Source organism: Anolis carolinensis, unplaced genomic scaffold, assembly GCF_035594765.1.
Source record: "Anolis carolinensis isolate JA03-04 unplaced genomic scaffold, rAnoCar3.1.pri scaffold_7, whole genome shotgun sequence".
Lineage (NCBI taxonomy): Eukaryota > Metazoa > Chordata > Lepidosauria > Squamata > Dactyloidae > Anolis > Anolis carolinensis.
The window spans coordinates 9,831,043-9,844,924 of NW_026943818.1; the positions used below are offsets into that span (position 1 = coordinate 9,831,043).

Consider the following 13,882-nt stretch of genomic DNA (forward strand, 5'->3'; position numbering starts at 1 on the left):
AAGGATTCCCCCCAGGTAGGAAGCAGCCGGGCTTTGAAGCTGCAAGGCTATTCAATGCTAATCAAGTTGGCCAATTGCAACATTCATTCTCTTTTAGGATCATTATTAATTGTGTTTTATTTTTACTGCAAAACACTTAGTCAGTAATATTATAGCCATAATAGCCATAATATTATGGCTATTATGGCAAGAGTTCCCTTGAGTCCCCTCGAGGGGAAAGGCAGTATATAAATAAAGATAATAATAATACAATATAATAATAATAATAATAATAATAATAATAATAATAATAATAATAATAATAGTGTTGTCGAAGGCTTTACCTCACAACCTCGGAGGATGCCTGCCATAGATGTGAGAGAATACTTCATACAGCCCAGAAACACACACAACGACCCCAATAATAATAATAATAATAATAATAATAATAATAATAATAATAATGTCTATCTTGTTTGCTGTGTCATAATAAAATAATAATAATGTGTTGTCAAAGGCTTTATCTCACAACCTCTGAGGATGCCTGCCATAGATGTGCAAGAATACTTCATACAGCCCAGAAAACACACAACGACCCCAATAATAATAATAATAATAATAATAATAATAATAATAATAATAATAATAATATGATACAAAATCCAGCATATCTATCTTGTTTGCTGTGTTATACTATGTTGTTGTGTCAATAATAATAATATTAATAATGTGTTGTCGAAGGCTTTACCTCACAACCTCTGAGGATGCCTGCCATAGATGTGAGAGAATACTTCATACAGCCCAGAAAATACACAACCCAAATAACAATAATAATGTGGTTTTGTGATACGAAATCCAGCATATCTATCTTGTTTGCTGTGTCATAATAAAATAATAATGTGATTTTGTGATACGAAATCCAGCATATCTATCTTGTTTGCTGTGTCATACTATGTTGTTGTGTCAATAATAATAATAATAATAATAATAATAATAATAATAATAATGTGTTGTCAAAGGCTTTATCTCACAACCTCTAAGGATGCCTGCCGTAGATGTGAGAGAATACTTCTTACAGCCCAGAAAACACACAACGACCCCAATAATAATAATAATAATAATGTCTATCTTGTTTGCTGTGTCATAATAAAATAATAATAATGTCAAAGGCTTTATCTCACAACCTCTAAAGTTGCCTGCCATAGATGTGAGAGAATACTTCTTACAGCCCAGAAAACACACGACACCAATAATAATAATAATAATAATAATAATAATAATAATAATAATGTCTATCTTGTTTGCTGTGTCATAATAAAATAATAATAATGTCAAAGGCTTTATCTCACAACCTCTAAAGTTGCCTGCCATAGATGTGAGAGAATACTTCTTACAGCCCAGAAAACACACGACACCAATAATAATAATAATAATAATAATAATAATAATAATAATAATAATAATAATAATAATAATAATGATGTCTATCTTGTTGGCTGTGTCATAATAAAATAATAATAATGTCAAAGGCTTTATCTCACAACCTCTAAAGTTGCCTGCCATAGATGTGAGAGAATACTTCTTACAGCCCAGAAAACACACGACACCAATAATAATAATAATAATAATAATGATGTCTATCTTGTTTGCTGTGTCATAATAAAATAATAATAATGTCAAAGGCTTTATCTCACAACCTCTAAAGTTGCCTGCCATAGATGTGAGAGAATACTTCGTACAGCCCAGAAAACACACGACACCAATAATAATAATAATAATAATAATAATAATAATAATGTCAAAGGCTTTATCTCACAACCTCTAAAGTTGCCTGCCATAGATGTGAGAGAATACTTCTTACAGCCCAGAAAACACATGACACCAATAATAATAATAATAATAATAATAATAATAATAATAATAATAATAATAATGTCTATCTTGTTTGCTGTGTCATAATAAAATAATAATAATGTCAAAGGCTTTATCTCACAACCTCTAAAGTCGCCTGCCATAGATGTGAGAGAATACTTCATACAGCCCAGAAAACACACAATGACCCCATTATTATTATTATTATTATCAACACAACGACGTTGTATGGCACAGCAAACAAGATAGATATGCTGGATTTCGTTTCACAAAACCACAAGTCGAACACTTCCCAAGTGTCTAGGACTGTGTGATGTATTTTCTGATGATGTGTGCAGATCCCAGTAGGGTGGCCTTTTGCAGTTGGCAGATGGTGATTTTGTCAATGTCTATTGTTTCCAAATGCCGGCTGAGATCTTTTGGCACAGCACCCAGTGTGCCCATCACCACCGGGACCACCTGCACTGGTTTCTGCCAGAGTCTTTGAAGTTCAATCTTGAGGTCCTGATAGCGGCTGAGTTTTTCCTGTTGTTTTTCATCTATGCGACTGTCACCTGGGATGGCAACATCAATGATCCAAACCTTGTTCTTTTCCACAACTGTGATGTCTGGTGTGTTGTGTTCCAGAACTTTGTCAGTCTGGATTCGGAAGTCCCACAGTATCTTTGCATGTTCATTTTCCAATACTTTTGCAGGTTTGTGATCCCACCAGTTCTTTGCTGCTGGGAGGTGGTCCTTGAGGCATAAGTTCCAATGAATCATTTGGGCCACATAGTTGTGCCTCTGTTTGTAGTCTGTCTGTGCAATTTTCTTACAGCAGCTGAGGATATGATCAATGGTTTCATCGGTTTCCTTGCACAGTCTGCACTTTGGGTCATCAGCTGATTTTTCGATCTTGGCCTTGATTGCATTTGTTCTGATGGCTTGCTCCTGGGCTATTATTATTATTATTATTATTATTATTATTATTATTATTATTATTATTATTCCCCTTCTTTCTCAATGAACCCACAGCTTTCCAGTCTGTTTCTCAATTCATAATACATGCCCAAAATGTCACCAAATCTCTTATGGCTACATTTCCCCATCTCTTCCATAAGCATATTAGTAGTAGCAGTAGTATAGATGTTGCAATAAATATTTATGTGTTGTCAAAGGCTTTCATGGCCGGGATCACAGGGTTGTTGTATGTCTTTCGGGCTGTGTGGCCATGTTCCAGAAGTATTCTCTCCTGACGTTTCGCCCACATCTATGGCAGGCCTCCTCAGAGGTTGTGAGGTAAATATTTATGTTTGTAACATTGTTGCAACCACTGCAAATGCCCCATAAAACCTACCTTTCGGAGCCAGGCGTCCAAGGCGACCGAAGACCCTCTGGATTGTTCTTTTCTCCAAAAACGAAGTCATTGAAGGCCTATCCCTCCTGTTTCAGGCTTCAAAATGGCTCTTCTTTGTGTTTTTCCTCAGGAGTTCAGTGACTCAAACGCAAGGCAGGTGCCTCCAATTGGAGCTGATTGTGGCCCTACTGTTATGGCAGGCTTTCAAGGCCCGAATCCCTGGGTTGCTCTGAGCCTGCTATTTGGACTATTTCCCTTCGCTTTTTGGACATTACTTTTGGCCATGACATTTTCTATCACTTTCTGTGTTTTGTCTTTTTTTGTCTTTGCTTTTCTCAATAAACTGTTTAATTAATAAATGATCTAATTAAATATTTAATTAAATAATGATCTAAGGCAGGGATTCTCAAACTTTTTTAAGCAGAAGGCCGATTCATGGTCCGCAGACTGTTGAGGGGCCAAATTATCGTTTGAAAAAAATACGAACAAATTCCTATGCACACTGCCTTCGACAACATAATTAATAATAATAATAATAATAATAATAATAATAATAATAATAATAATAATAATTTATTTTTCTATCCCACCACCTGAAGGGACTCGGGATGGCTAACATGGGGCGATGCCCAAAACAAAACAGAATAAAGCAATTAAAATGAATATCAAAACAAAAACAATAATAACATAAATCAAATCAAATAAACAATTTAAACATTTTAAAAATACAGTAGAGTCTCACTTATCCAACACTCGCTTATCCAACTTTCTGGATTATCCAACACATTTTTGTAGTCAATGTTTTCAATACATCGTGATATTTTGGTGCTAAATTCGTAAATACAGTAATTACTACATAGCATTACTGCGTATTGAACTACTTTTTCTGTCAAATTTGTTTTATAACATGATGTTCTGGTGCTTAATTTGTAAAATCATGACCTAATTTGATGTTTAATAGGCTTCTCCTTAATCTCTCCTTATTGTCCAACATATTCGCTTATCCAACACTCTGCTGGCCCATTTATGTTGGATAAGTGAGACTCTACTGTATTAGTATTCTTATTATTATTAAATTTGACGGAAAAGTAGTTCAATACACAATAATGCTATGTAGTAATTACTGTATTTACGAATTTAGCACCGAAATATCACAATATATTGAAAACATTGACTCCAAAAATGCATTGGATAATCCAGAATGTTGGATAAGTGAGACTCTACTGTATTAGTATTCTTATTATTATTAATGATAATATTAATACTTTATTTTTCTATCCCGCCACCATCTCCCTGAAGGGACTCAGGATGACTAACATGGGGCGATGCCCAAAACAAAACAGAATAAAGCAATTAAAACGAATATCAAAACAAAAACAGTAATAACATAAACCAAATCAAATAAACAATTTAAACATTTTAAAAATACAATAAAACACATAAAATGAGAACAAATGAGTAATAATACAGCAGCAGCCACTGGAGAAATTATTATTACTATTGTTGTTGTTGTTATTGTTGTTACAGTAGAGTCTCACTTATCCAACATAAACGGGCCGGCAGAACGTTGGATAAGCGAATATGTTGGATAATAAGGAGGGTTTAAGGATAAGCCTATTACACATCAAATTAGGTTATGATTTTACAAATTAAGCGACAAAGCATCATGTTGTACAACAAATTTGACAGAAAAAGTAGTTCAATACAAATTAATGCTATGTAGTAATTACTGTATTTACGAATTTAACACCAAAATATCACAATGTATTGAAAACATTGACTACAAAAATGCGTTGGATAATCCAGAACGTTGGATAAGTGAGTGTTGGATGAGTGAGACTCTACTGTATATTGAAAACATTGACTACAAAAATGTGTTGGATAATCCAGAACGTTGGATAAGCGAGTGTTGGATAAGTGAGACTCTACTGTATATAATGCTAATATTGTGCTATGCTAATAATATAATATATTGTATGTACATATAATTTGTAAGCTGCTCCAAGTCCCCTTCAGAGTGAGAAGGGTGGGATATAAATGCAGTAAATAAATGTAGCAAATAAATAAATAATAAATAAATATATTTTAGACTTATGCTCACCCAAAGTCTGAAATGACTTTGAAGGCACGCAACAACAATAATCCTATTTAACTTGACTATCTCATTGGCCAGAAGCAGGCCAGAAGCATTTCCCATTGAAATCCTGATAAATTTATGTTGGTTAAAATTGTTTTTATTTTTAAGTATTGTATTGTTCCTTCGTTGTTGTTGTGTTGTTGTTGTTGTTTTGCACTACAAATAAGACATGTGCAGTGTGCATAGGAATTTGTTTGTATTTTATTTTTCAAATGATAATTCGGCCCCTCAACAGTCTGAAGGACTGCTTAAAACGTTTTAGGACCCCTGCTCTAAGGGAAGAAAATGCCATCCATATTTTGGATCATGAAAGCAAAAATATCATTAATGATTCAAAACTACATTCCAGGTCTAGAGTTGGGTCCATGGTTTGTTCAAGTTGAAACTTGAACAAACCACGTTTCAAAAGCAAACCATGTTCTACGGTATCAAAGGCCACTGTGAGGTCGAAGAGAACCAAACTTGTGTTGTCCCATCATCCTTAAGTTTTGAAGCCCAACAATATCCAAAAAGATGAGTTTGGAATCCACAGTTTTGTATGCAAAATTTTGTATTTTTGATTGATCCAAGGGAAGAAAATGCCATCCACATTTTGAGTCATGAAAGCAAAAAAAATTATTCATGATTCGAAACTACATTCAAGGACTAGAGTTGGGTCCGTGGTTTGTTCAAGTTGAGGCTTGAACAAAGCACGTTTCAGAAGCATACCATGTTCTACAGTATCAAAGGCTACTGAGAGGTCGAAGAGAACCACACTTGTGTTGTCCCATCATATCGTTCCCATCATCCCTGAGTTTTGAAGCCCAACGATATCTGAAAAGATGGGCTCGGAATCCACAATATTGTATGCAAAATTTTGTATTTTTGATTGATCCAAGGGAAGAAAATGCCGTCCACATGTTGGGTCATGAAAGCAAAAATTTTTATTCATGATTCGAAACTACATTGAACTACCACGAGGAAGACTCTTCAATTCGGGGGTGTAATCCAGTTAAGAAAGTAACACGAAACGGTTTAATACATTAGAATCACGGCCACAAATTATTATTATTATTCTTTCTTTTTTCATTTGAGTCAATCAGTTTCAGAATCGCATACAATATAAAAAGAGAGAAGGAAAAAGAAAAAATAGAACGGAAAAAAAAATAGGATCCCCGCCCCACCCGCCCCAATTATACAAGGGTGAAATATACAGTACTGAATACTGAGACTTCTCTGTTTTACAATCCATTATTGGTTTGATTTTTTTTCTCTTTTTCTTTTGCGTGAAATCAGTATAGTAACAAGATGAAGAACATTCAAAATGTTTTCTTTGTATTTACAAACAGTTTCGCTGCTGTTTCGTGTCGAACCTAAAAGACCCCATGTTTCCGCTTCGAAGCCTTCTTTTTTTCTTTTCTTTTCAGTATTTTTTTTTTTGAAATTGTCTCTCGAAAAGTTGCCAACGCAACCCGGATTATTATTTATTATTATTATTAAAAACGCTGCTGCCGCCGCTGCTGTTATTCATATTTAAAAGATTACAATGTATATTACATGTCATGAAGGGAGACAAAAGAGTTAATTACAAGATGCCAAAAAGAGGAAAAGAAAAGAAAAATCGGGATTTCTTTAAAAAATTTATTTCAAAGAGAGAGAGAAAGAGAGAGACAAACTACAGTGTGAATATTGTTTAGAGCAGTCGTTCTCTAAACCTGGCACCCGCCGAACTACAAATCCCATCCCTTCCATGTCTGGGGATGATGGGAGATGGAGTTGGCCTTGCCAGGTTTGAGAAGGGCTGTTTTTTTATTTAGAGGTAGTAGTGAGCACTCTAAGCTAAAGAACATGTTTCTATTGGTTCGTTATGAGTTTCGCATGAGGTAATAAAGCTGTGTTTCGATTGGTGAGATGTATAAATACTCTTTTGCTACACTATGTACAAGATTCGGGAGAACGGCGCCCGTTTTTGGACGGATCCGTCTCGCTGCTTTCTGCAAATGGGATTGGCAAGCTGTTTCGCCTCCGATGGACCATCCGTGCCCAACAATGACCAACAAGAAGGAGGATGGGATTCGAGCAAAAGAAGAAAAAAAAGAGGAGGAGAAGAAAAGCAATTGTCCTTTGTAGCCCCAAGCTTTGGTCCTTCAGATATTTTGGAATTTCAGCCAACACGGTTAGGAACGCTTGGAACTGAAGTCCAAAACCCTTAGGAGACCCAAGTTGGAGAACCACATTTTGTCAACACAGTGGGTCCCAACAAAATACGGCGACAAATCAAGGAAGCGTGGAGGCACAAATCTAAGAATGACTGTCAATATAGGGAGAAATAGAACAAAAGCACCCTATATACTCATGTATAAGTCTAGAGATTTTAGTCAAAAATTCCACCGAAAACAACAGGGTTGACTTATCCATGGGCTGTCGTGAATACCGTCAACTCTACCGTCCCTTTTCTGAGACGATTGGCCAAAGGCAAGAATTTTCTTTCTAGGAAGAACCTAAAAGAAGCACTGACCCTCTCTACTATCTCCGCCTCTACTATCTCCGGCATCATTTCTAGCATAGTGGGTTAAACCGTCAGCTACAAAAGATCTAGGCAACTGGAAGGCACAACAGTTCAAGTTGCGGGTCGGGGTCAACTCCTGCCATCAGCCCAGTTTCTGCCTACCTACCTGTTCGAAAACAGCAATGTGAGTAGATAAACAGATGTCACTTTGGCGGGGAGGTAAAAGGAGCCCCTGAAAAACATGCCAGTAATTTGACCAAGAAGGCATCCATGGATGACAAGCTCCTTGGTGTGGAAAATGAAACAGCACCTCCCCATGTTCGAGTTGAGCACAGCCTCCAAATGCCGGAGATGAAAAAAAGAGTCAAGCCTTGCCTCTGTTTATGTACTGTCTGTCTTTGTCAATTGTATAACAACATTGAATGTTTGCCATATATGTATCTATAATCAGATCTGACTCCCCTCGAGGAGATAGAGCAGAATATAAATAATATGATTATACTACCTGGACATGAAAATTATAGTGTCCAGAAGAACTGAGCCCCTAAAGCATTTCAGCTCTCTATGGAATGACCCCCGATTTATCCACCAATCTTATCAAAATCCATAATTTTGGCCCCCAGACCTGCCCTCAACTTATACACGAGTTCGACTTATACAAGGGTATATACAGTAGTTCTTTGTAAAGGCCCTAAATTGACAGATTCCGGGCTTTAGACCTCTGGATAGTTTTAGACCTCAGCTCTCAGTAGCCTTGGCCAATATCATTGATGGTTGGTCAAGGCTACTGAGAGCTGAAGTCCAAAAACTGGAGGACCCTAGGTCTAAGTGGCTTTGATAACAGAGTGGATCCCAACAAATAATGAATCACAGAAGCTTGGAAGAATGAGAAGAAATGGAACAAAAGGGTCTACCACTCTGGCTGAGATGTGAAAAATTAAAAAACGGATCAGTTTCTGAAATCCAAATTGCAACGGAAGTTCAGTTGGGTAGGAGGACCCTGCCATGAAGTCAAAGGCATGTCGGTCCTCCTTCCGAAGCCCGCTGAAAATAAATTATTCTTCATCAAATACTTATGGGGCTACAAACAATGCTAAGTTGTGGCCGAGCTGGATAAAGTGCTTGGTTGTTTGATTTTTCTTTAACGTTGTGTGTGAGTGTGCGCCTCTTTGTGATATTTAAGGAGATATACAAATGAAAATAATATACATATATATAAAAAAAGAACACACACACGCAACAGAGTTATCGAGTTCTCTGGTACAACAAGGTTTACAGTAAAGCCATCCATGGTAGGCTATCCAAAGAAAAGAAGAGAAAATCCATTATTTTATTTCATGGTTTCGTTGTTTTCCTTTTGGGGATTCTGAACCCACGAGACAAAGGCCTCCCAGCTTCAGGAGAATGAGAAAAAAAAAGTGTCAGGAGGAGGTTAGTTAGAGGTGTCTGAATGCACGCTTCCCGGGCCTTCTGTTGGAGAGGTCACAGAAGATGGAGTGGTCGCATCTTGCCAGCCTCCATTTGCCTGAAGGGGAAGAGAAGGAGAAGAAGACAACATGGCATTACAAAGAGTAGTCAACTACTACAATCACTGGCTTCGACGGCTCTTGGTTTTGGCTCGGCTGGACTAGGATCTTTGCTAGGGTCCTAAGGAAAGATAAGTCCATGTTAGGTAAAGGTAAAGGTTTTCCCTCGACATTAAGTCTGACATTCCGTGGGCTAACTACCCACAAAAGGTATAACAACAAGCCTCCTGACTGCTGCTTCTCCTTCTCCCTCCCTCTACCTGAGCGGAGCCCTTCCACGTGGCGCCTGGAAGCGGGGGCAGTGAGTAGATCAATAGGCACAACAAGCCCCCTGACTGCTGCTTCTCCTCCTCCCTCCCTCTACCTGAGCGGAGCCCTTCCACGTGGCGCCTGGAAGCGGGGGCAGTGAGTAGATCAATAGGCACAACAAGCCCCCTGACTGCTGCTTCTCCTCCTCCCTCTCTCCGCCCGTGCGGAGCCCTTCCACGTGGTGCCTGGAAGCGGGGGCAGTGAGTAGATCAATAGGCACAACAACAAGCCTCCTGACTGCTGCTTCTCCTCCCTCTCTCCGCCTGTGCGGAGTCCTTCCATGTGGCGCCTGGAAGCGGGGGCAGTGAGTACATCAATAGGCACAACAACAAGCCTCCTGACTGCTGCTTCTCCTCCTCCTTCCCTCCCCACGTGCGGAGCCCTTCCATGTGGAACCTGGAAGCAGGGGCAGTGCATAGATCAATAGGCACAACAACAAGCCTGCTGACTGCTGCTTCTCCTCCCTCTCTCCGCCTGTGCGGAGTCCTTCCATGTGGCGCCTGGAAGCGGGGGCAGTGAGTACATCAATAGGCACAACAACAAGCCTCCTGACTGCTGCTTCTCCTCCTCCTTCCCTCCTCACGTGCGGAGCCCTTCCATGTGGAACCTGGAAGCAGGGGCAGTGCATAGATCAATAGGCACAACAACAAGCCTGCTGACTGCTGCTTCTCCTCCCCCTTCCCTCTCCCTGAGCGAAGCCCTTCCATGTGGCGCCTGGAAGCGGGGGCAGTGAATAGATAAATAGGCACAACAAGCCTCCTGACTGCTGCTTCTCCTCCTCCTTCCCTCCCCATGTGCGGAGCCCTTCCACGTGGCGCCTGGAAGCAGGGGCAGTGAGTAGATCAATAGGCACAACAAGCCTCCTGACTGCTGCTTCTCCTCCTCCCTCTCTCCGCCTGTGCGGAGTCCTTCCATGTGGCGCCTGGAAGCGGGGGCAGTGAGTACATCAATAGGCACAACAACAAGCCTGCTGACTGCTGCTTCTCCTCCCCCTTCCCTCCCCACGTGCGGAGCCCTTCCATGTGGAACCTGGAAGCAGGGGGAGTGCATAGATCAATAGGCACAACAACAAGCCTGCTGACTGCTGCTTCTCCTCCCCCTTCCCTCTCCCTGAGCGAAGCCCTTCCATGTGGCACCTGGAAGCGGGGGCAGTGCGTAGATCAATAGGCACAACAACAAGCCTCCTGACTGCTGCTTCTCCTCCTCCTTCCCTCCCCACGTGCGGAGCCCTTCCATGTGGAACCTGGAAGCAGCAGCAGTGAGTCGATCAATAGGTACTGCTCTGGTGGGAAGGTAACGGTGCTCCATGCAGTCATGCCAGTGGCCACATGACCTTGGAGGTGTCTATGGACAATGCCGGCTCTTTGGCTTAGAAATGGAGATGAGCACCACCCCCAGAGTCGGACACAACTAGACTTAATGTCAGGAGAAACCTTTATCTTCTCCATGAAATGGCTCAAACAACCAGATACATAGAATAGGAAGGAGGCTTCTGTTGACCACGAACTGGCAAGTAAGTGTGCCATTGAGTGTCCAGATTTGGAAAGATGTAGAATCCGGTTTGTTCGGTTGGGAAACAGGACGAGGCTTGGAAGAGGTGGGAGCATCTCATGTAAAATACTACAGCCCTGGAGAGAGATATTCCGAGACCTCCTCCTCCTCCTCCTCCGCCCCTTCCCCCCTTTGGCAGCCTTCCACTTGCCACAAGAGTAAATATTAATGATTTAAAATGTGATTGAAGATGTTCAATTGATGGGGAGGGGGAGAGCGAGAGAAGAGCGAGGAATTGGGAAAGGGGGGCCAGTCCCATTAAATACTCAAATCCGTTTCCATTTGAAATGTCAAATCTTTCTTTTGGGGGGTTTATAAATAACTCATAATAACCCACAACAAACCATATAAAAAGCCTTTTAGTCACATTTCTCCCCTTTTTCATTTAAGTGTTTTGAAATGCTTCAGAGAATTTGCGATATCCTTATCAAGATGATAAAATATGAAATTCTCATTGCCTGCAGCATTTTGCAGACATGAATTCCATCTTCGCTGATGAGGTCTGATAAGGCTCTGTTATATTATACAGTGCATAATCTCAAACCACCAGAGTAAGGATTAATTTATTTGGGGGGTGGGTGCGGGGAGAAAGCACGAGGAGAGGGAAACACGAGCTGACAAGCTCTCCCTCAGCTGCCAAGCCGAGTAAAAATATTGTGCGTTTGTTGTTTATAAATTTGGATAAAGAGGGAATGATGTTTACTTCAGATGGAATATCTTTAGACTCGTGTCTGCGGGAGAATTTTCTCCCCTCTTAAGTAGATTTTCATACCTTGGCGAAGATGGGCTGGACGTGCGGGTCGCAAAAGACGCAAACATCCCGATGTGCGAAAAGCGGAGGAAAAGAGCAAAAGCTCCCCTTGCCATGGTGCAAAATTGTGCAAAAATAGACATCGTATTTCTACTTTTCTAATATGAGAACCACCATACCCGTGATACTGAGATGCATCCTGTTTTTAGAGATAAGGGATTTATTAGAGATTTTTGGAGATTTATTATTTACAGTAGAGTCTCACTTATCCAAGCCTTGCTTATCCAAGCCTCTGGATTATCCAAGCCATTTTTGTAGTCAATGTTTTCAATATATCATGATATTTTGGTGCTAAATTCGTAAATACAGTACTGTAGAGTCTCACTTATCTAACACTCACTTATCCAACGTTCTGGATTATCCAATGCATTTTTGTAGTCAATGTTTTCAATATATCGTGATATTTTGGTGCTAAATTTGTAAATACAGTACTGTAGAGTCTCACTTATCTAACACTCACTTATCCAACGTTCTGGATTATCCAATGCATTTTTGTAGTCAATGTTTTCAATATATCGTGATATTTTGGTGCTAAATTCGTAAATACAGTACTGTAGAGTCTCACTTATTTAACACTCACTTATCCAACGTTCTGCATTATCCAATGCATTTTTGTAGTCAATGTTTTCAATATATCATGATATTTTGGTGCTAAATTCGTAAATACAGTACTGTAGAGTCTCACTTATCTAACACTCACTTATCCAACGTTCTGGATTATCCAATGCATTTTTGTAGTCAATGTTTTCAATATATCGTGATATTTTGGTGCTAAATTTGTAAATACAGTACTGTAGAGTCTCACTTATCTAACACTCACTTATCCAACGTTCTGGATTATCCAATGCATTTTTGTAGTCAATGTTTTCAATATATCGTGATATTTTGGTGCTAAATTCGTAAATACAGTACTGTAGAGTCTCACTTATTTAACACTCACTTATCCAACGTTCTGCATTATCCAATGCATTTTTGTAGTCAATGTTTTCAATATATCGTGATATTTTGGTGCTAAATTCGTAAATACAGTACAGTAGAGTCTCACTTATCTAACACTCACTTATCCAAGCTTCTGGATAATCCAAGCCAGTTTTGTAGTCAATGTTTTCAATATATTGTGATATTTTGGTGCTAAATTCATAAATACAGTACAGGAGAGTCTCACTTATCTAACACTCACTTATCCAACGTTCTGGATTATCCAACGCATTTTTGTAGTCAATGTTTTCAATATATCGTGATATTTTGGTGCTAAATTTGTAAATACAGTAATTACTACATAGCATTAATGTGTAATGAACTACTTTTTCTGTCAAATTTGTTGTATAACATGATGTTTTTGTGCTTAATTTGTAAAATCATAACCTATTTTGATGTTTAATAGGCTTTTTCTTAACCTCTCCTTATTAGCCAACATATTCGCTTATCCAAGCTTCTGCTGGCCCATTTATGTTGGATAAGTGAGACTCTACTGTATTTCTAAAAAAATAATCTTTATTACGTTTTCTACAAAATAAAATTCCATTTTAGAGATGTTTATTATGGGTAATTATTATTATAGGAGCCCCCTGGTTGCGCAGTGTGTTAAAGCGCTGAGCTGCTGAACTTGCAGACCAAAAGGTTGCAGGTTCGAATCCGGGGAGCGGAGTGAGCGCCTGCTGTTAGCCCCAGCTTCTGCCAACCTAGCAGTTCGAAAACATGCAAATGTGAGTAGATCAATAGGTACTGCTCCAGCGGGAAGGTAACGGCACTCCATGCAGTCATGCCTGTGGCCACATGACCTTGGAGGTGTCTACGGACAATGCCAGCTCTTTGGCTTAGAAATGGAGATGAGCACCAACCAACAGTGTCGGACACGACTGGACTTAATGTC

General features: G+C 39.4%; 1 protein-coding gene across 6 annotated transcripts in view; it reads right to left on the bottom strand.

The window, feature by feature from the left end:
* Positions 1–6,229: 6,229 nt before the first annotated feature.
* Positions 6,230–13,882, bottom strand: part of pbx3 (PBX homeobox 3) — a 280,063-nt gene continuing 272,410 nt past the window's right edge. For all 6 annotated transcript variants that reach the window (XM_062959844.1, XM_062959842.1, XM_062959840.1 and 3 more), the window contains one exon: positions 6,230–9,337. In XM_062959844.1, coding sequence (XP_062815914.1) covers positions 9,245–9,337 — 93 coding nt within the window. In that variant the 3' untranslated portion in view covers positions 6,230–9,244. The remainder of the gene's footprint in view (positions 9,338–13,882) is intronic.